Consider the following 22,773-nt stretch of genomic DNA (forward strand, 5'->3'; position numbering starts at 1 on the left):
ACAGCCTTGGAGATTATCCCAGCTGCTCTCTCCTGTTGTAGGTAGCCTATGGCCAGTCAACCACGTGGCACTGACCGAGGCACTGGGAAAGGCTAAAGCAGGGCAGGCAGATAGGGACAGTGACACATCTCACACACTCCTGGCCTGGTCAGTGTGGGAGAGTGGCTGGAGACTGAGGTCACCTCACTCTAACAGGTCAGGCCCAGCAACTCTTGGGACTTCCTTAGGATCCTTAGGATCCTGGGCTTTATCATGTTCTGTTAGCCCCCTCCGCCGAGCACTGCCAGTGCAGCAGACGGGATTAGATCAGCTTTGAGCTGACCTCCTCTTGGCGTTCCTTAAATATTCAGGGCAAGTTTGTCTTCTTGCCTGAAACAGCAAGAGGAAACATGTGAGGAGGCTGCAGCATATTAACAACCTGAATAGAAAATTCATCTACTTGTGCTTCTAACCAAGCATGAGGTGGGATAAATAAGGCGGGTGCTGAACAGTAGCAGATTGAGCCTGAGAGTGAGAGACAGCAAATCTGGGTCCTGTTCTCAGCACTCCCTGGGAGCTCGACCAAGTCAAAGCCTCCTGCCACCCCTGACTTGCCCAGGTATGCAAGGAAGGAAGATGGGAAATAGCATTCCTTGCACTACCTGGGAGCAGGGCGGTGTCACTGTCTCACACTGCAGGGGCGAGAGCACCACTCACCAGGGTAGGAAGGTAACACAAACACGAGGTTGCTCAGGTCTAGGGAAGCAGTTTCACATCCTAACTATCAATTTCAGCAGAGGAGAGACTCAGACATTTCAGGATGCTGTACAGCATCTCTTAGGTGAGGCCCAATTAGAGTGCTGCAATGGTGTATCACCATGTCCCACCCCTGTTGCCCTTTCTTGTTACTCCTCTTTTTCCAGAGGTGATTTATCACTGCCAGGTAACTGATTCCAAGTTTTTGAGTCTTTTTTTTTCTATTTTATATTTCATGCAATTAAAAGAATGTTTTCCTAACCCCAGCTTGGGGGTCCTTGTCCTCTGCAAAGCTTTAGGAATACTTATGACCTAGAAGCCTGATCCATCAAGCTGCTGAACACTGTAAGCCTGGAGTCTGCACAAGAGTGCTCAGCACTTTGCAGGATCAGCTTCCATGCACGTATTCCCAGGAGAGGGCTGGCTCTGGTACCACTGCACAGGCTGAACAGGCAATCACAGGGATTGTTTTGGGAGTGAGGCTTTGCAATGAAGGCAAAAGGCTCATTTCTGGCTGACCTCTTTAAACTGAGGAGCCTCGTGGCCGCAGACTGGTTTATGTCAGCTTGAAGAACCAATTTGACTTTTAGGCAGACACATAAACATATCTGTATCTAGTGGTAATTTCTTATGATCTGATAAATCACTGCACTTGTAAAAATACCAAGGGGGAGGTTCAAATGACACAAAACCTCACACAACAATAATGCATGCAACTACATTAACCAGTAACCACTATGCAATATTAACCCCGAGCATGCAGCAATGCTACCTGAGCATGTGTTTACACAATGCATGCAGAAGGCTCACACATAGGGTATTCTTAAACTGTTGATTCATATCATCTGTGGAATATTTTAAAAGTCCTTTGCATCTGCCAAACTCAAATCTGAGTTGTTCATATTATCTGGAACAGGCTAGACCAAACGCAGAGCCCTTTTAAAATCCCATCCTTAGAATTCACTTTGTGTTGTGGGTTTCACGTTTGCTTCAAGTGTTTAATTAATAACAGACATCTGTAGTAACAGCTTTTGCAGACATGTTTTAGTACCCTCTCAAGAATTAAAAAGCTAAATCTTCACAGCTTTCACAGTGAAGCTGGGTTGTTTGGATTTTCATATTTTCATCTCTAGTCTCAACCACAGAACAGCCAGGTATCCTAGGAATATCCACAGAGCACAGGCCTCCATGGCAGAAATAACAACTGCTGCCATGACTGGCAGAGCCAAAGCCTGAGGCCTAAATCAGTGTCTGTTGGAGCCAGTGAGAAATGGAGCAAAGCATAAATTGGTTGTAGATCTCTTTTGCCCAAACATGCATCTGCAAAATGAGACATATTAGTTATTTTCGCATGAATTACCTGCACAGTTGAAAAAATGTGATTTCTGGTCACCAGTGTTGTCAGCTTAGCAGTCTGTACAGTGAATTTATGTAATAAATGTTAATAATATACCAAGTATTCACAAAAATGGTAAGACAAAATGCACTGCACGTTGTGAAAAAAAAAAATGGTGGATATGCAATACAGTATTATCTACTATTCAAACCTTACCTAGGCTAGAATCAGATTCCTTCATTATGGTTCTACTGGTTTTTGGACTGGTGAAATAAATCAGAGAACAGGAGTGCCATGCATGAAGACATCACTGACACTTTGAACAAACGCAGGCAAAACGAAAAACAGGCATGTCAGAGAATCCATGGGAAGTTTCAGAGCCTCAGCCCACAAAGTAACAAGTATTAGACAAGGGAAAGAGACAGAAGGAATCTAAATTTTCCTGAAATATGCTGTAACTTTACAAATGCTTGCAGTATGTGACAGCCCATTGAGCAAGCTTGCATGGTCAAGACTTGATGTGCTTTGATCTCTTTTCCCCTTCTACATTTACAGAATGCCATCAACATTGGCTAAACCTTTAATTTAAATAGCCTTTTTAATATCAGTAAGCTATTGTAAATTCAGAAAAATAAAAAAAATTTATAAATATATTTTATATATCAGAGTATAACATATCTAGAGTAAAATAAAACTATATAGTTTTGAGAGGCATTCTGTGTGGCTTCTTCTATATGCTGTAAACTGTTTGAAAACCTTTGCAATCTTGCATCAGTTCTTTTGGCTTTATTTTTAAGCCAACATAGGAAAGAAGTGATTATAGGGTTGGCAGATACTTTCACCTGGGCCATCTGAAGAGCCCTGCTGCTGCACACACTTCCAGTGCTCCCTGAACTCCTGGTGTCCGTGGGGAAGTGCAGGGGCAGGGCTTGGCAGCGCTGCCGAGGTGGGAGCTCAGCCCGACACCTGAATGTTTACATTCCCTTACAAAGGCTCATATTGACCCAGATTAAGAATCTGAATGTAAGAACATACGGGGTAAAAGATCAGTTTCTTACTACAGGTAGCTCTGCCTCTGTATGCTTAGTGCATTATCAGCTGTGTATAATATCAAACACAGACCTATAGTTTACTGATGCTTTAATTTGGTGTTTCCCTGCACTGCTGTTTAAAATAATCTATTTCCTCAAACAAGAATGATGTGCATACTGGATGTGTTAAATTTATTAAGGTCATAGATGACTATTTGCAGAGCACCACACTTAATGTAGTATTTTTGTACTGTAATGGAAGCATGCCTTCCTTGGGTTCTTTTCCACATATTAAATTGTATTTATTTACCTGTATTTATAACTGTGCAATTTTTAAATATGTTTTAAAAATAAACTTTGTCTGTGGCTTCAAATATTTCAAAATCTCTTTTCAACTTGAAAATGGTCTTGACTTCAATTACGTGAACTGAAAGAAGTCTCCAACTGAAAGGATTTCTTCAATGAGGTCTTCTATCCTATTGTTTACAAAGTGAACGTGCTTCTCTGCTAAAAAGCTAAGTCCAAAAGATGCTTTTGTTCTCATTTTTCCTAAATTCATTGTTACTCTGAGGCAGAGTTATTTTTAGAACTGATTTTTATTTCGGCATGTTGATCAATTATACTTACAACTGGAATTTATACCAGCTGAGGCCTGGCCCACAGGGTTCTGCACATACAGCCCATATGAGGAAAAATAGGGAAAAAGTAGGTAAGCATTTTTTCTGAAGACCATGCAATAGTTAAAACAGAAGCAGTAATATCACAAAACAGCTTTTATGAAAACCAAAGCCAAGATGCAGTGACTGAAATCCCTACTCAAGCAATTCCCCAAATACCACCGTAGGAGTTGGCTCTCAGCGTTTTTCAGTTCTGTCTTTCATGGGATGAGGTGAAAGTGCTGACAAGGATGATGTCATTCCTACTCGGTGTTATTGCTGTGAGACACCAACAGAAGCACAGACATGAGGGACAAAAATTTCTGTGTGCTGCTGTGGACAGAAAAGCTGACAGCCAGCGAGGGGCTGTGACAGTGACAGCACAGGGCTATGGAAAAAGCAGGACTCTCTCCATGGACATGTGGGCTGCTCCAGAAAAACAAACAGAAGCCACAGCTTGCCTGCAGAAGGAAGGCTCTGTCAGAAAAACCAACTGTCTGCCCATGGCTTTAACCAGAACCTTCCACCAAGGAACAAAAGGGAACAGACACTAAAACCCTGCTAACCCTTAGGTTAGGATGAAATTAATTGTGGGCTCTTGACACGGGTGTGTTTTGCTGGCAGATGTTAAGGTTAGTTTAGTCCTTTTTGCTCAAACACACTGACAAAGCAGCAGCAGGAAAGTCCTTTAGCTGTGTGCTCCATAGGGAATCCAGACCAGGAACACAGCAGTGTTGTCCTAAAGCCAAAGACAGTGGGAGAAAAGCATCAGTACCAAATCCACATACAAAACTGCTCAAAATCACTGGTAAAGACATCTGAAAACATAATCGCCCCCTCCAAACATCAGTCATGCAGTAACTGTATGCAATAATTTTATGGCATTTGTCTTCCACCATGGCTGTCAGTGCTTCTCTTATTCGGGTTAAGCTTGTAGGACACCTGAGGGACACAAAGGTGCTACTTCCCACTTCAGTGAGGGGGAGCAGAGGGTGGTAACTTGTCAGTTATCCAATACTGCCTCCCACAAACAGTCTGCAAAAGCTAGCAGGCACAGGAAATTCCTGGAAATTCTGAACAGAGCCCATTAGCTTGTACAGGGAGTGACTCTCCCACCTCTTCCAGTTGCCACAAGTAGTGTGAACAGTGTGTCTTGAGTTGCCATGGTCACAAAGGATATCTGTGATGGAAGAGAAATCAAAACAGATCATTAAGTTTAGACTTCAGAAGCTGAACCATCTCTACATTTCTTATCATTCAACACATCACATGTCCTCTACTTCTATGTCAAGAAGTGTCACTGAGCCCAGCAGCTTTACCTCTTACGTCTCCTCCAGCTGCTGGTCCTGTAATCCTGTGATAAAAGTTGTCATCCCTCAGTCTTCTTTTTCAGCCTACTCTTGCATCTACCAGAGTCCCAATAGTCACATTTCTATGTGAAGTCCTTACACATGAGGAAAACAGACTTCTCCTTTACTGAGCAGCAGAAGAAATTTCTAAGTGAATATGAGGAATTACAGACTGTGATAAAGCAGAAATTTGGGGTGAAATGACAGCACTATTCCACACAAACATTGCCAACTCTTGTGATCAAAGAACATCAACATGCCTAAAAGTTAAAAACAAACAAACCAATCTAACTTAAGACCTGTTTTCTATTTTTTGCCATGTTGTATAACCACTCAGGGCTCGGGGATTTTATTTTTTTAAATCCACAGACATGCCAAGAGTCACAAGAAATCGAGACTCTCACAAACCTCTCTGTTCCCTGTGCAGGGTTTTTTCAAGTAAAACACCAAATGTTACCACAAAGAGTGAGAGGCAGCATCAAAACACATTCTGTCTATTCCTCTTCAGTTCAGACAGGAATAAAGAAGCAAGAATCCACACAGTCACCAGATGTGAGAATATTTCTTTTTAATTTAAAACAGTTGCAACAACGTCATTCACAGCCTTTCTCATCTCAGACAAATACTCTCCAGAAAGTTAACAGTGCTTCAAGCAAACAACTCTGAATGGTGCAAAGTAAACCAGGACAGACACTTCCAGGATACAACAGTAAAACCACTGAAGAGTGAGTAGAAATCAGACACCAATCTCAGCCATTAAGGTAGGAAGGGCGACAGGGAAAACAATAAAATGTCCAGTTACATATTTTGCATAGACTTCCAATGTATGAAAAAACAGCAAAGATAAAAATGGCTGCTGCCAGGATGGAGAACAACAGGAATCAATTGGAGAGGTTTCTAAAGAAATCTAATGAGTTCTGGATGCATCTACTCTCTGAATGTGTGTTGTGACCTGGTGGAGGCTGCCTGAGTCAAAGAAGTGGGCTGATGTTGGTTTCACTTACACCAAAGTCAGTCAGAGTCAATGGCACTGAACCCAGTAGAGTTACAAGTGATTGGAGCTCAGGAACATCTACATTTGTTTTAAAACCACAGCTCTGAATAAATTATTTTTTATCCTAATTATATTTTAGCTAGGAAGATTAAATAGGAGTTTGTGTCTACATGTGTTTTCGAGACTGGAGATTGTGTCTCAGAATGAGGAGTCTACTGGATCCAGCATGCTGCCAGGAATGAGAGAAGAGGAAATCAAGGAAAAGTTGACTCGTTTTTCTTCCTTCCTATCTCCTAACCTAAATGTAATATACAAAAAAGTAAAAGTAAGTCTGAGAAATAAGAGCATTATTTACTGCCAGCTCCTGGCTTGCCATAATTCTCAGGTTAGATTGTCTCAAATAGCTCACAGTGATTCTTTTTCCTCCATTCCTTTTTATCAAGAAGCTCCCAGCTCACCAAGCCCCAGCAGCTCCTCCAGCACCCAGACACAGGGAGTGTGCCCAGGCTGTGCCCTCAGACCTGGCCTGGCACGATTCAGCACATTCAGATTGTAGCAGGCACAGCCTGGAAGATCAGTCTTCTCTTCAGTACAGTCTGTTTGAGTGGGGCTTCTGCAATGCTGAAGTTTAAAAAAAAACAAAACCCATCAAAACTCCCCTCCCCCACATTAGGCTGAGGAGTCAGGAGTTTACATCCTGCTCCTCCAGGTTCATGAAGCTTTCACACAAAACCCATCACAAAAGGGAGACGACTTAACCAGTCACTTGAAAAAAGGAGGGAGGTCACTGTTTTGGGAGAGAATAAAGTAGTTCCTCAAGCACCTGACTGAAGAACTTCTAACATATTTTTAACTGCTAAATTTTAGAAAACCTGTAGTCCTTTCCCTAAACTGCTCCCTGCACTCCTGACTAACTTTGGTTTGGGCAGGCAAAACACAGAAGTGATGAACAGAAAAGAACTCCAGGATCTGAGCTGCTCCAATTCATTCACCACAGCCAGCCAAGGGCCCTCCCCTTTCAACCACCACTTCCAGTTTATCACCTTCCAAGTGTGCCTCCCGAGACCAGGCAGCCCCCCCGCTGGGATGCACCAAATAGTTTGTGAGATTCCAGCTCCATCCTTGATCCTAGGAGACCAGCCATGCTTCCAGCTGGATAATGAACATGGGAGTTACTCTGTTGGCCTTTATTTACCCAACATTTCTAAATAAAAAGGCGGCAGCCACCAGATGTTGGTAGTTTATAAATAGCCCTTAAAGTTCACGAGGCAAGAGGGAAGCTGTTGTGTTGAATTTCCTTGGAATATCTTGGGAATTTAAAAAAAAATTTAAAAACTAAAGGAAAGGGGTAAAAAAAGGCCTTTTCTTCTTTTTCTACTGCCAGAATTTAAAAAAACCACAGATATATAGAAGTTTTGCTCTTTCACTTTAAATAGAAGATGTATCACTGCATAATTCGCTGATCCCATTTTCAAACCTGCCACTTTCTGGTGAAGTCCTCAAATATCCAAAATCTGGTAGAAGGAAAGAAATTACTGGCAGCTTTTATTTCATCCAGAACTCGGGGCTCAATAATTACAAGGCAGCTGAATCTCACAGGGACCACTTATTAATGTTCTAGGACACTGCACTAATGTGTCAATAAGAGCACTACGTGCAGGGAGCTTTCCCAGCAATTACACACCTTTACACTCTACAGAATTATTGCACTGGAATTTCTCTCACAATATTTTAAGATCAAAACCTGATTAAAATATCAACAGTGATTTTGGCTCTGCGTGAGGCTTTATGACCAGAGGGAGAATTATTTTTCCCCAGACACTGCAAAAAACTAAAATGCCCTTCTCATAACCAGGTGTTTGATTTGGGTTCTCTTCTGTAGTGTGTAGCTGCTTGAATTTTGCTATTTATCTTGCAGGCACTAACTGCATATAAAATGTAATGACACCACTCTGGCTCTTCTGCACTTGGCAAAAAGGGATTTTTTTTTTTTTTACTGTTGCAATTTATTTTGAAGGCTTGGTAACATTGTACAAGGCAACTCCAGCAACAGCTTCTAAGCAGTGTCCAACACTGTGAACCTTTGGGTTTGTTCTTTTTTTCGGAATCATGAAAGGTTTTGCACTCACCATTGTAATTTTTCTACAATGACTGTTTTCAAATATAATTTTAAAATCCACATATGTATTCTCACCTGTGGAAAACACTTAAATAACACCAAAAAAAAAAAAAAAAAAAGACAGGAAAGGCCAGCCCCTGCCTACCCACCCCATCATCCCTGCCAGAGATATCAAACACCTTTTAGAAGGTGGCTGTCGAAGAGATCAGATTATTGGTGCATTTGCAAGTTTAAAGAAACTGGAAATACCAGTTCAAGGGTTTTTTTTGTTGTTTGTTTTTTGTACTTGTTGGTTGTTGTTGTTTTGGTTTGTTTTTTTAAGGGAGGGAGAGAGGGGTAAATCAATAAATCAGCACATTCACTAAGCAATTTCCTCCACTCAGATATGAAAGTCAGTATTTAAGCAATCTTTAGCAGAAAGCAGGATTGCACTGCGAGTACTTTGTCAGGAAGTTGATTTCAGATGGCATATGAGTGGTCTAGATACAAATTTCCCTGACATAAATATAATGGGACATTAAATCCTTCTTTACCACCCCCATAAGAAAGCAAAATTTAAATAATACCCTTGCCTTTCCTGAGGGTGTGCATTTAATTTCATAGTCAGAAATTCTGCTGCTTTTAGCCATCTGTAATCCTGAATCTGTTGGAAGAACTTGCAAAATAAACATTCAAGTAAAGATGAAGAGACCTATGTCTGCAAAAATAAAATTTCTCTTTGGCAAAAAATGTACAGGGCACTGACAGGAGATTGCTCCTGTCTCCATTAGTCTCTTAGGCTTTTGCATGGAAAAGTGAAATCAAGACACTGTACCACTGAACAACTGTACAACTTCAGCTGACTTTTCTCACTGTGCTGAAAATAATCTCTGAAACAAGACATTCTGCTTTGAAGAACAGCCACAAACCCCCTCCTTTCAAATGATTTCTCTGAATGGTCTGGACTCTGGATGGAAACACTGGCTCCCAGTTACCAAAGACAAAGATTTGTTTGTGGTCTTCAAAGGATGCATGGACAGAACAGGCAGGAGCTGGGCTGAACTGGGCTATTTTTGCTCAACACTGAAGCTTCCATATTCTCCACACACTAGCTGCAAACTCCACCAGAAATCCACGTGGCCTGTAAGGTGTATAAATTTAAAACAATGTCCTATAGAGCACCTAATAGAAATCTTCCGTCTAACACTTAAGGCGGCATCAAATGATTGTTTTTAAATACACTATAAACATCCCATGTTTTCCTTTGCTTTTTGGCAGTCCAAGGGTTAGGGGTCTTTTGTTGGGTTTAGATTTTTATTGTACGCTTTTTTGGGCAGGTTAAAAAGGCTTATGGCTTCTTAAGGCCAGGTGATAGATTTGAGGCCTAACTTGGTATCCTGTGGTAAAAATAAATGTAGCCCAGGTCTTTGGGAGGTCGTTCTGAGGCACAGACTCTAAGGTCGTTGTAGATCACCCATCTGAAAGGAAAAACAGGACTGATTACATTCCATGTGTATAAAAATCATCACAGGTTCTCAGACCCAAACTTCAAAGAGCTTAAAATCTAAAATTAGGCACTGCAATGAAAACAAAGGATCAGAGAAATAGCCGAACCAGGTTTACTGGCAGAGTCAGGAATTGAAAAGGAGGGATGTGCAGAGGCATGTGTAGTTACAGCCCAAATGAAGGAAAATCAGGAATTCCCAATGTCAAATAATGTGAGCATATAAAAACATCACAGCCAAGATCAGCACCACAGTACCAGCAACACCAGTATCAGCCCATAGTTCCACAGGTTTCTACTGATGGGCAACAAAAGGAAGTTGGGGAGAGGTCAGATAAACTACGGCAGATGCAGAACCAATGCCCCAAACTGAACAGAGATTTGGAATGGCAAGCACAGGAGAGCCAGTGGTACATTTCACCACAGACTTCAGTGGGATCAGAACTGACTCATCATATCTGTGACAATTTTCATTTTTTTGGTGGGAAACCTACAGATGGTAACAGCCCGTGCTGTCTGCCATGAGCATGCTCTGCTCTGTACAGATGCTTCAAATCAAACATTTGCTCATGCCAGGTGTCTCTCCCAGCTGCACTCACCTTCCTTCCTTTCTGAGATGACAAACGTAGTGGCCACTCATTGTGGATGTTCCCATGTGGCTGATGAACCCAAACAGCTCATATCCTGTTTTAAGAAGCATAAATGGCACCCTGAGTCCTTTACTGCTAACACTGCAATATGACTCCAGGGGAAATGTTCTTTCTAATACTGGAGAAGCAGCTAAGCACTCCTAGCTCAGACTCTGCATCCCCAAACTCAGTTTCTGTTAACACTGCAGCATGTTCCAAATTTAACTAGTGGTCAGATTCACTGTCAAACATCAAACCAATCCAAATCAAACTCACACAGACCTGTGCACACACAGAAGGGCTGTGATCACAGCCCCTACTAGGAAAAAACTAGCAGATTCATTCCCAATTCACAGAGAGCACCACAGAAAGTGCCAAACAGGGAGCTCATTCTGCACACAAATTAGCTATGCCTATAGATGTGATCACAGACCCCCTATAAACCAAGACAACCCAGAAGTTTGTATTTCAGCAGCCCGTAAAAGAGAGGACAGGAAAGAAAGCTCTTCCTTTAACACAAGGACAATTTTTGTGCTTAAAGTCTCTGGAGAACTCAGCACTGGTTCTTGATCCCCAGCCATTCATGCCATTCACCCGAATTAGCACTAAAAGGAAAAGGGTACCTTCTTTCACGATATTGCATAAGGATGTGGGCCTGGATTTTGGTGGAGAGGGCTTTCTGGAGCTATTTTACAGAATCATGTTGATTACCAGGATTTCAGGCTCTCAGTAAAGGGTCTCAGTCTATGAAGGCTAAGTACCACAAAAAATAATTATTCCAAGTTCGGGGGTTTTGTTAACCTAACGATAATCAGTGTTTCCCATGTCTCCAAAGGACTTAAGGTTGGTACTGTTAATGTCACAGTAGCAACCACAGACAGAGAAATCAAATTGTCTGTTAATTTTTTTCCTAAGACCTTTACATTCAAGATCAGAGGTAGAAGTTTAGAACATACTACAGTTATTAGAACTGGGCACCAAAGACCCTTCTAAAAGCTTTCTGATATCCTTAGCACTGCCACTGAGCTTTGTACTCCAGTGCTGTGACACCCCCAGGAGGTTCTTTGCCTACTTCTCAACTTTGCCTGCTGTACATTAGCCCCATCTTGTGGTTTATTTAGCAGCAGTATGACAGAGAATCTCAACCAAAAAAAACCAAAACATGCACCGACTATACCTGTCATATTGTGAATAAGGAACTTGGTTAAAGGGATTATCAAATTCCCCAGCAGACCACAGGACAGAAACTCAGGTGGTCTGTAACAGCAGCGTTGTCTTTAGGATGCTCTGAAGATTTAAACATTCTAGCTTTTCTTTGTCTTTTTAACTTATAGCAACAGAACAAAAAGTAAACCTAGGCCAGGAGAGGCTTATATGCTCTGGTAGCAAGGAACTTTGGACTTGGGTTATTCAGTGAGTCCAAGGAAAGAGTTTCCTGAGCAAACATGGCCCACAGAACTCAGCAGCCCACAGAGCTGGATTCAGCCCCAGAAACAAGACTGGAAGTAAATTGTCTGGATCATATCCAAAAAACCCCACAATAACTACTTTCTAAACAGGAAGGAGCTCTGTGAACATGGTGGGTGTGACGCAACAAAATGACAACCAGGTCTAAGCTGAAGCAGAACTTACTTCCAGGCCCATCTTTGATCCTGGGTCCCTCTGACCCTGTCTCTGCAAGGATATTGGCATTAGCATTGTTCTCCATATCCACTGTGTCCAAAGCAGGGTCACTCTCTTCCTCAGGGTCAGGGTGGCTGAAGATCCACTCCAGTGCACGCTCCAAGTTATTGTTCTGCCAGTCACACAATCAAAAGGGCAGCCTTTAATATACTCTCTAACATCATGTTGCCACTCATCAGCCTTTGAACAGTGTAAGGATCGTGTTAACAGCACTTAAAACTTGTAAGATACCTCTGTCCCCCTGGAAAATAGTATTCAGCAAACAGACTGCAAAAGCTTGACAGATGGAAAAGAAATAATCCCACAGCTAAGGCCCACTGCCTCATGTTCTCATCTTGCAGACACACAGTCTCTAAGCATCCAGGTTATTTTTCAACAGGTAGTAAAAGCAGGCAAGTTTTCTTCACTGTCTTCCACACTTTAACATTCCAGTGAAACACACAAACCACCTTCCCCACCACAGAGAAGTCAGGCATCCCACACTTCGCCAGGATAGTTCCAGGCTCATCATCCACTAACTGGACTTTTAGACAGATTTCAAAGGCATCTGAGCACGTGCATGCACAAAGCACAGAACATGAAACAAAACCCCAGTGCCACCAATAACCCACAAACTCACTGTTGCCTTCAGTGCCTGAATCGCTAGATTCCTTTGGAATCCCATGGAAATGATAATTGCAACCATCTCTTCAGGAGGCTGGTTATCTAGCCCTACAGCTCCTAAAGCAGCTGCCCCACTGGAAGCAACTTCTCCAAATGCAGGTATGACCAATGGCTCAGCGAAGTCTGGAACAAACAAACATTCATCAGTTCCTTCTTTTGCCTCACTGAACTGGAAAGTCAAAAACAAACACAAACAAACAACACACACACCTCAAAAGCAGTCCTGAAATCAACATAAGTTCATTTCACTGGCATCTAAATTCAGACTTAGATGTGTGGAAAGCCTTAAAAACAACAAAATGAATGGGCACTTTACAAAATATACAGGTCCACATGCTCATACTGAGCAGACTGGAATAACTTGGCATGTTGCAGGAGTGAAACTGCAGGAAAGCAGCAAAGATTGGTATGGAAACAATGACGGAACCAGGATAATAGACAACCCAGTGCATAGATGTAAAATGAACTGACTCCATATCTGAAAATGTCAGCTAGTCCAAGTGAAACTCATTCCCCATTTACACAAGCAACACAAAAGCCCATGGTGAAGCATGAATTCAACCAAATCTGGAGTTTTCTGGCAAGGGAGTACTCAGGTGCACTCAGTGCTGAATCATGAGTCCAAACTTTGCACGGATGAAAACACAGGAAGTGGAGAACATCTAGCAGCCCTGTCCATCACTAGACAGCCCAAGTATGGCATGAATGCTCCAGCCTGAGCTAGAGAAGGCTGATATGGAAGAAAAGCATCCAGACCACAGGATTCTTTGTACTTACACTTGGTCCCAAGTCAGCTTCCCCCTTAGCAGCACGGACCTAGCCAAAGGGTGGAAACAGAGCTGGCCCACACCAGTGGTGAGGACAGGACTTCTGGTGTAGCTTAGTTTGTTGTCTTCTTCTAGGCAGAGGATACCACATAATGGTCAAGATCTGCACATCCCAGGAGCAGCTTAGGAAAATTCACTCACACCTCCAGGTTTCCCAGGTGGGGAAGGGGGGCCGTTGTTTCTCTGTCACACATTATAAAATTTCTACTGACTGCCAAAATCCACAACCAGGAGCTGAGTTTAACTTACACCTTCCAGTCACTGACCTGGTTCTTCCATGTGTGCAATGATCCAGTTGAAAGCAACTTCAGCACCCAGGTTGCCTGTGTAGTACACAGCCTTCCGACATGCTTCCAAAGGAAAGCCCATCTCTGCCAGCTGCATAACTGAAGACTCATCAATATCTAGGGCTACAAGAAAGGACCTTCTAAAATATGAAAGTCTAATTTCATCCATTGTATAATATTTTTTATTGTTACCCATGCTGCCATATATTACAGTACATATTGCTCGGATTTGGTTTAGTACTTCAATAAACCCACAGTCATCAGAAAACAGCCTTGTACAAAGCATTACAGTAGTTGTTCTGGACTTACTGATAATCTTCTGTCTTAGTAAAGACATAGATCCCCACATATATCATTAAGTCTTGATGAATTCCTATGGTACTTTATTTATTTTAAAAAACCTCAGCAGTGGATTTCAAGGGGTGAGGAAGTCAGGTGCTGAGCTCAGCTAGAGATAGCAGCCAAAACCAAGCATCTCTCAGAGGCAGGATCTTGCAGGTTTGAGAAACAACAGCTGCCAGATCTGGCAGCCTCTGAATGACAGTGCCTGACAGCTTTACATGAGGTCAGAGTCCAGAGGAAGCCAGGATCAAGTGGTTGTGACCCCCAGAACTGCAAGAACCTCCTGAGGAGCAGCAGGTAGAGGAGCAGCTCATATCCTGGCTACGCTGACTCCTTAAGAGAGTCCTGCACACATGGAAGTAAACATTGAACAAGCACTGAAATCAGCTTTGTTTGTGAGCATGCAGGGCAAGGCTTCATGCATCTCTGTGAGGACAGAGAAGCCATTAGCTAAGCAAAAGCATAGCAATATTTTAAGCAGTAGAAAAATGAGATACGTACACTCCACAAAATGGTTCGTCATGCGATCTGAAAATTAACAATGGAAAAAAAACAGGACTTCTATGAAGGTTAAGTAGATCCATATGGGTAAAACAATTCCATATTTTTAAACTCACAGAAATATTTGACCTCATGGAGACAGGGCAGTTTCATCCTTACTTCCCTGATGTTTTTGCCATGAATTAGAGCAGGGATGTTTCTGCTCAGTAATTTTTTTCCATAACTCAGCTCAGAGCAAAGTGTCACTAGTACTATAAACCAGTAGGAAATAAAGCTGATGGCTGACCTAAGCAAGAATCTGTTAAAAATAAAGTGCCATCACCCATGCATTTACACTAAAACTAGGTCAGTCCATTCAGCAAGACGGTAAGAAGGAACAGGCCTTTGTGAGGAACTTATATAGATAAGGGATGAAATTAAGACCTTTAGAGAATTGAATTCTGTCATATCCTTACTCTGCACACAATTTCAGGTAGTAGCTGTCTTTCACATGCATACAGCATGGTATTATGCCACCACTATCATAAATATCCAAGCAAATGGGGCAATCATGTCACGAGAGCAGTTGCATTACTGGCTTCATATTAATGCTGAGGCAGTCAAACTTCAGTTGTCTGGAGGAAAGTGTAACCACCTGGGTCTAAGGTCACACCATAAAAAACATGATTTTACTTGCTACAAACCATTTTATTCTCCAGGGAAACCCAGGGAATAAAGAAGGAGGATATTTAATATTCTTTTTTCTGAACTTTAGCATAAAAAAACAGTACTTAAGGAAAAAAGCGCAGCATAGCATGTTAATCACTCCTCTTTCTTTCTGCTCTACAAATACTATAGTCAGCTGTTTGCCATCATCTCCTTGAGACAGAGCCTTTTTCAATGGGCTGTGCAGCCCATGTACATGCAGAGAAGAGGACTGTGCATGCAGGCACAGCTGCTAGGGCCTAACAATTCTTGTATTTTAAAAATGAATAAAATTTAGATTCTTACTCAATGCCTGGAAAGCTTTTGTGCCTTAAGTATTGTTGTACAGTGCTGGACCTGGGAAGTGCACAGTGACTTTACTGCAAGGGAGTCATGGGCACCCACTGAAGGTTCACTGGAGAGAGTCAAGGACAACAACATCAACTATCAAACCTCCTAGGGAAAGGTGTCCCTGCCCATGGCAAGGGGGTTGGAACTAGATGATCTTTAAGATCCCTTCCAACCCAAAACAGTCTGTGATTCTACAATAAGTCCCGAAAACAGAAAAGCTGGAAGAACTAGGGTTGTCCAGTAGGGAGAAAAAAAGGCTGTGGGGTGTTGTAGCAATCTTCAATTACAGAAATACAGAGCTGGTTTTTTGTTCATAGCTCCAAATGGTGAAGATTAAAGACGATCCCTGTGTGCTAAGAGGAAAGGGGAGAATAAGTCAGTAAATACCTTTTGGGTCATCAGGAATGACAATGGGAGGAGCAATGTCTGGGAGTTCCTCTTCTCCCGGCTGGAGCCCCCTGGCCCGAAGGTGGCTGATATCCAGGAAATCTGGCATGTCTATAGAAACATCTACAAAAGCAGAGAAATAAGCTAAGCTTCTGCAGCCAGCAAAACTACCTTATGGTGCAACTTACCCCTTCAGAGAGGGAACTCTGGTACTCAAGGTACAGGAACAGCCAGGATTCTCCTTCTGAAAAGAGTTCTTTGTGAAATTTGGAATGCTAAAGCACAATTTAACTAGCTCAGATGACATGAAACTGTGTTTTTGCTGCACAGACCTGATGGATTGGTTTACTTTGTCACAAAAGGAAAGAAGATTCAATTAGGATCTTCACAGTACAACCTTAAAGACTTGAGTCAGGTCCTCATTATAGTGTGCACATCTTATTGATTATCTTGGCTAGAAAGGTAAATAAAACAAGTACATACCAAGCTTTTTGGGTATCCAGTCAAGGCCAAAAGTGAATTTCTTTATCTGCACCACTAAGTACTCAGGAAACGAAGCAAAATGGGAAGTCCTGGGACGAACAAGAAACACAACTCATTGAAATCAGGCAACAGAATCCCCAGCAGCACAGATCTCAGTACCTCATGCACACTGAGATGAGCTGTCACTGGTTGACACACAGGATCCAACCCTACAAGCATTTAAAGTTCAAGCTCTCAACTACCAGACTGCATCAACTCTTGGAGTCTGACCACTGAGAACAACTTACTTCCCGTTCAACTCATCAATACAAGTCTTGCAAGGCGTGATCTGCACATCACATTGATGAACCCCATCACTAATGTGATGCCAGAGCTCACTGTGCATTGTGTGTTTCTCTCTTCACCATGTCCAGGCAGCAAGATAAGCACAGTTTCTAACGGGCAGCCAGACACACACTTACTTAACTCCTGCAGATTTTGCTTGAAGGGCACTGCTCCAAAAATCCTCAACATTGCTTGGTTCAGAAAAGGCCTGCAGACATGCACTAAATGGGATCTTGGCACGGACCAGCTCTGGCAGAGGTCTCCTTGCAGCTTCTGCTTCTCGCCTCTTCAATTCATAGGCAATTAATTCATCTGAGAAATACACACAACACTAGCTAATGAACATTGTCATGGTTATATGTTCCTCAGCAGGCCTATTTTTGCAAGTTTTAGAAATGCAAAAATCTACTTAACAACGAAAGGTTTACATGCTTTTAACTAGACATCAAATCTTTTTGCCTGCACTGGGGTCAGGAGCTACACTTAGAGCCACATCTCTGTTTGAAGGTTTCTGTTCACGGTGAAAACGCAGAACTAGAAATACCAGGCAACAGGCAATGAAAACTTTGCCATGACAGCCAAAATTCTGTGTGAACAGTAACACCACCTGCCCACTTTATCAGAGCTCGATCTGAGTTGGAAAGTTATTGCTGTCTATCTGTGTCATCTGACTTTTTAGACAGGCCAAGATTATGTATGATCTTGTCTTGACACTGGCAAGCTGAGCAGTGCCATATGGTAAATTCACAAACTAATCTGTCTCCTGAATCATTACCTGGAAATAACATGTTCTTTTATAAGCAACAGAGTCACCACTGAAACTGATGAACAAAGAATGCAAAGTTCTCCTAAACTTCTTGTCCAATGCAAGGAGTTGTGGGCTAGGTAAAAAGTAGGTAGAAATTCTCTGCCTTGTGGGATTTCATCTTGTGGGATTTCATAGGATCTCATCAAACAATCAAAATAGATCCTTCTGGTTTTATGTCGCTGTTGTACAGGGGACAGTGAGAAGACCAACACAGAGTTCAAGTCCAGGATAAAATGGGATTATTTAATTAATTACAGACTCGTTTATACAACTTGGGTCACAAGAATGCCTAAGGCTATTGGTCACTTGACCATCCAGCTCTCAGAGTGATTGGCTGAATGCTATGACACCCATTTCAAAATATTTTCTTCAATGTACCATAACAAGACTGTGCATAACAAGTTTGCACCAGTGAGATAAAGTCTCAGTTTACAAAAACCTCTACACTGTTTTCAGCTAGCTTGCATGAGAAAGGAAAACTTCACAGCATGCTGGAAAGCTGGAAAATTTCTCTGCTGAAACCTTTTCAGTATCCACAGTTTTAAAATATTTTAAATGTTCAGATTATGTAGGAAATCAGAGGCACATCTCCCTTCATGTTTCTGCGATGTCCTCTTCTACCTCAAGCCTACATTTATTATGCTATTCCGAAAGGCTCTTCACCACTGATTGCAGGGATAACCACAACTTGTCAGTACCTCCCCCCTGCTCCAAGTCTTCAAACCTCCTGGACCCTTTTCTCCTTTAAAAACAAGTGTGCTTTTACAGGCATGAAAAAAACACTCCTGTTTATTAAATCAACATCCAACACTGCATCCTCTGTTCCTCTTCCCATAAAGCCCAGAACATCCAAATTGTGTGTTTTGGATTTATAGATGACAAACTATCTTATACCCTATTCTCTATCACCATATTAGATCTTATAATCTGCTGCTAAAGAACAGAAAGTAGATTTGGGGTTTTGGTAGTTTTGTTTTGCTTTTTTTGGGTGTGTTTTTAAAAGATTTTCATTAGTATGTTCGGTTCCTTTTTTACAATGAAGAAGTTTTCACAAACTGTTTCACTGTCCAGGACAAAGCAGATTCAGTGCTGGTGGGGATCTCTGGGCACAATGTGGCACATCCCCGGGTCAAACAGAGCAGTTTGTTCCTTTACCTTTGTTTGTAGCTGCCTCCATGGCCACAGGTAACTGCATGATGTAATCCACCCTCTCCGTGTAGCGCACCTTCCTGGACTGGCAGCACTGCGTGCGCTCCTCCACCAGGAACCGGAAAACATCACTGGGGTTTTCTGAACCCACAGGGTTCCTCTGAAAGGAATATTAGACCAAATCACTTCTGTGGTGATCATCAAAATGGCCAGAAAACCCAAAGGCTGCTGGTTGTTTTAAGGCAAGCACGAAGATACTGATCTGGCAGCTCGGCTCACACTGGACTGGATGCAGAGCTGTGGCACTCACAGAGAAAACCACTGAAGTCCACAATTTCTGCATCCACAGCAGCATCTTTCTACACACAGGAACTTGCAGGGTAGGTACCCAAAGAATGTGACTGAGTGAAGGCAAACAGAAGAAGGTAGGAAGGTGGCAAGTTACAGTAAAGACAGAAAGCTCAGATAAATAACATGGAGCATCCTCTCAGCAAACAGAAGAGCACCTACCCCTCTGAATATGCACTGAAACAGAATAAGCAACTTGTAGTCCATTATCCAGATGGGAATGTCATGCAAATAATATACCTTCTCTTTGTTGTTCATGGTAATGTCTGTTATCAGGCAAGAAACAGAAAAGTGTCTTCTAACCACCCTATAATCAGTACATGCATTTAGGTATGTGGAACATTATGCATACAAATGTGAGTAACTTCATCTAGAGACTGAACACATGAATAAACACCCTCGATTCTTGGAGAAAATGGGAAAATGAGGGAGGAAGGGTAGACAAGAAATGCTTTACATCAAAACTGCATGTATTTGTATATTTCTTTTCAGAAAGACAGCATTAAAATTCACAGTATGATTCCTTTACACACAGCACTGAGCTGGAGCTTGGTGGAACTAAAGCTTTGTACAGGAATACTCAACTGACAAATAGCCACTCTGCTTTCAGCAGGGAAATCCTTCCTTCCATGATTCAATGCCATACAGCTGGAATTTGTAAAACAGCTGGACAGGGTAATTAATTTGCTCCCACCAATTATATGAATTTGGAACAATAACAGTAATAATCATAATACCCAATGCATTAATATTCCATGGCAGACTTCAGTATGGTAAACAAGAACAGCAATTTAAAAGGTCACATATGTTTACAAAACTTATAGCCTGTACAGTGATGCTTGACCTCTTTATATTTTTTATCAGCAGCACTGACCCTGTTCATGGTCATGCAAGAGTCTGAAGTAAAGAAGAGGAAGAATTAAAGAAGCAAATGTTTCTAAAACAAAATACATTTAAATTAGTCCCATCTTCTACATATCTAAGGCTAAATATAGTGCAAGTAAAAACTGAGCTGCTCATGTAACAGTTTTGCCTTCATTGTCTAATATAACCAGAAAAAGAAGCAGTAATTCAGATTTTCTCACCTCTACTAGATTTATAAGATGTAGGAAAAATTCCTGTGCGTCTTGTTGTCTATTAGAAGAAAATTCTGGGTGGCCTTTACTTATAAAAGCCTTGAACATTCGGGGAGATATTCCATTGTGTTGAGGCTAAATAAAAGAGAGAAAAACCTTTTACAAAGGGATTTTTATTCAATCATGGACCAAATATCTCGAAGTTACTCCACTAGATCTATCTGTGGCCCATTTCTGGCACTGGGGGAATGATAGGTTCCATTCCACCTAGTTTCCCATTGTAATAAAAATGGGAAGAGTCCTGAAACATGATTTTTGGGTGGTTTAAAATATGTTTTATGGCTTAGTTCCTACAGCACTCACTCTACCTGTCCTTTGGCATTTGGCATTTTAAAGAGATTATTGGAGATTTTTTAAAGGCTAGTAGTTTTCAGAATGGCTGAAAGCCTACATTGTTTTATAACATTTGATATTGCTTTCAGAACCCTGAGCCAGAACGCTGAAGCACTTTGGTGTATCAGCTGGCAGCTTTCCTCAGGACAAAACCTTTCCAGAGAGCTGTACAGAATCAAGCAGAGAACAACTAATGTGTGCAGCATGCGTTCCCAGGTGGGTTGCTAAGAGCAGACATGAATTTGCAGTTTGCAAGTGTTGGTCATGTTGAAAAACCATAACTTACTGCCTTTGGCCATTCAGTTACACCAGGAGGAAACTGCCCTAAATTAGAAAACCTCCAGCTTCCAAGAGAGTCCTAGTTTTGACTTTCTAATCCTTTATACCACTCTAAGAACCTTCCCAACCATTCCAGATCCTCAAGACAACACTAGCTATTATGCCTTTTAAATAACATTTTTGAAGGGGTCATAATCTTTTACTCAGATTTACTCAGAATGGTGCCCTCCCCATTCATGAAACCAAATAATTTTCTAGACAATCCAAGCAAAAGTATAACCTTTAGGAGCTCTCAGAGGCTGTTAAAAACTCAGCCAATCTCATTCCTTACTACACTTACATATATGAATATAAAAATAGAAAAAGCAGCATGAAATGGTGCATATAAAAACACACTGGAAGAGCAAATTTTTTTTCTTTGTTTTACCAGGGTACAGTATTCCCAGACCCACTGAAATCAGAAGCAGATATTCAGTTTAAACGCTTTTTCAATTTTTGGCAATACACCACCAAGCACATTAGGCCAAGATGAACCTTAAAGGCCCCCATCAAGAGACAGAGTCTTAGTGCTGCTTGGACCAAGAGATGTTCTAGAGATTTCTGCACCCTGGGTTATGTATTGCTTCAGTATCCTCAACTGCCTTCCATCAAAAGTAGGACTGGGGAGAGAAATGCATAAAGCAGCTCACATTACAACATCCCAGGCTTCTTCCTGTGCCAGAAGCAAGCATGTGGCACACTTGCCCTGCTGTATAATGAAGTGAGTTTGGAATCAAGCCTTGCTTCCACCTATACACTTTGTACTCAGCCACTCCAGCAGGAAGAAGAGAAACATGCCATGTGTGACAGTCTGCAAAAAAGGCCTGAATCCTGCAATCTCACCTCAAGGATAAAAAAAGGAAAAAAAAAATCCAAAAAAAACCAACACAACAGAAGAAATGTTAAAGCTCATCCTGGCTGATGACCCTTTAGGCATTCAGCCTCTTTTTAATCCTAAAGTGGGTCCAAGAAAAATGCTACCATTTCCAGGCTAAACTTCTGCGGTGAAAAATTTCAACTCCACAGCACCACGAATATTTACAGAATACCTGGCATACTTTCCCCCTCAACAGTTGCAAAACAGTTTAGCTAAATATAGATTGTTCTGGACCACTGCAGATCTCTTGTGAATGCTTTTACAGCCAACAACTCCCCAAAACTTTGGATGAATTCCAAAGGCTCAGAAAGATTGAGAACGTCTTTGCATGTAGAAAGGGGAAAAAAACTAAAGAAATAAAAGTAAAATGAATAATTAGTATTATAGACACAAAACAGAAGCTCTTAAAAACATTTAAGACCCAAAATGCTATGCAAACAACAAAAAAAGTATCCTCAACCTGAAAAAACCAGAGATTTGTATTCCAAGAGTGAAGGAATAGATAACATATCTATACCTGATTTTTTTAACACAACAAGGAACAAAAGCTGTAAAGTCTGTTTCAAATCCTAATATATGCTATGAATTGCCTGATAAGGAAGTCATTTCATGCATGTAACTTCAGCTTCATTAAACTGAACTAATGAAGACAAGTACTGTTAAATGCCAGTAGATGCCTACCACAATCTGACAGAGTTTTACACCATCTGTCATTAAAAAGTTCTCAATATCTCATCTAATAGTGGCTGCTGAGCCAAACATGTAGGTGCAGCTTTATTCCAAGGACTCAGATCCCTGAACTTCCAGCACAGTATTTTCCAGTCACAATCCTGCATGTGTTTAGAAAAGCAGGTCATATGGACATATGGAGTTTGCTGAAATCTGTCCCACTATTCCTTTTTCCCAGTGGAGTGCTGATTAGTCTTGAACTTTATTTGAT

General features: G+C 41.5%; 1 protein-coding gene across 1 annotated transcript in view; it reads right to left on the reverse strand.

Annotated features, from left to right (window-relative positions):
* Positions 1-5,660: 5,660 nt before the first annotated feature.
* The window catches only part of USP13 (ubiquitin specific peptidase 13), a 50,650-nt gene continuing 33,537 nt past the window's right edge, over positions 5,661-22,773 (reverse strand). Inside the window, exons 11-21 of the mRNA XM_069025003.1 lie at positions 20,255-20,380; positions 18,828-18,981; positions 17,002-17,176; positions 16,541-16,629; positions 16,058-16,180; positions 14,636-14,662; positions 13,772-13,915; positions 12,635-12,801; positions 11,965-12,127; positions 10,303-10,387; positions 5,661-9,677 (exon numbers count right to left, since the gene is read on the reverse strand). Of these exons, the coding sequence (XP_068881104.1) occupies positions 9,584-9,677; positions 10,303-10,387; positions 11,965-12,127; positions 12,635-12,801; positions 13,772-13,915; positions 14,636-14,662; positions 16,058-16,180; positions 16,541-16,629; positions 17,002-17,176; positions 18,828-18,981; positions 20,255-20,380 (1,347 nt within the window). The 3' untranslated portion in view covers positions 5,661-9,583. The remainder of the gene's footprint in view (positions 9,678-10,302; positions 10,388-11,964; positions 12,128-12,634; positions 12,802-13,771; positions 13,916-14,635; positions 14,663-16,057; positions 16,181-16,540; positions 16,630-17,001; positions 17,177-18,827; positions 18,982-20,254; positions 20,381-22,773) is intronic.

This window comes from Aphelocoma coerulescens, chromosome 9 (genome assembly GCF_041296385.1).
Source record: "Aphelocoma coerulescens isolate FSJ_1873_10779 chromosome 9, UR_Acoe_1.0, whole genome shotgun sequence".
NCBI classification, from domain to species: domain Eukaryota; kingdom Metazoa; phylum Chordata; class Aves; order Passeriformes; family Corvidae; genus Aphelocoma; species Aphelocoma coerulescens.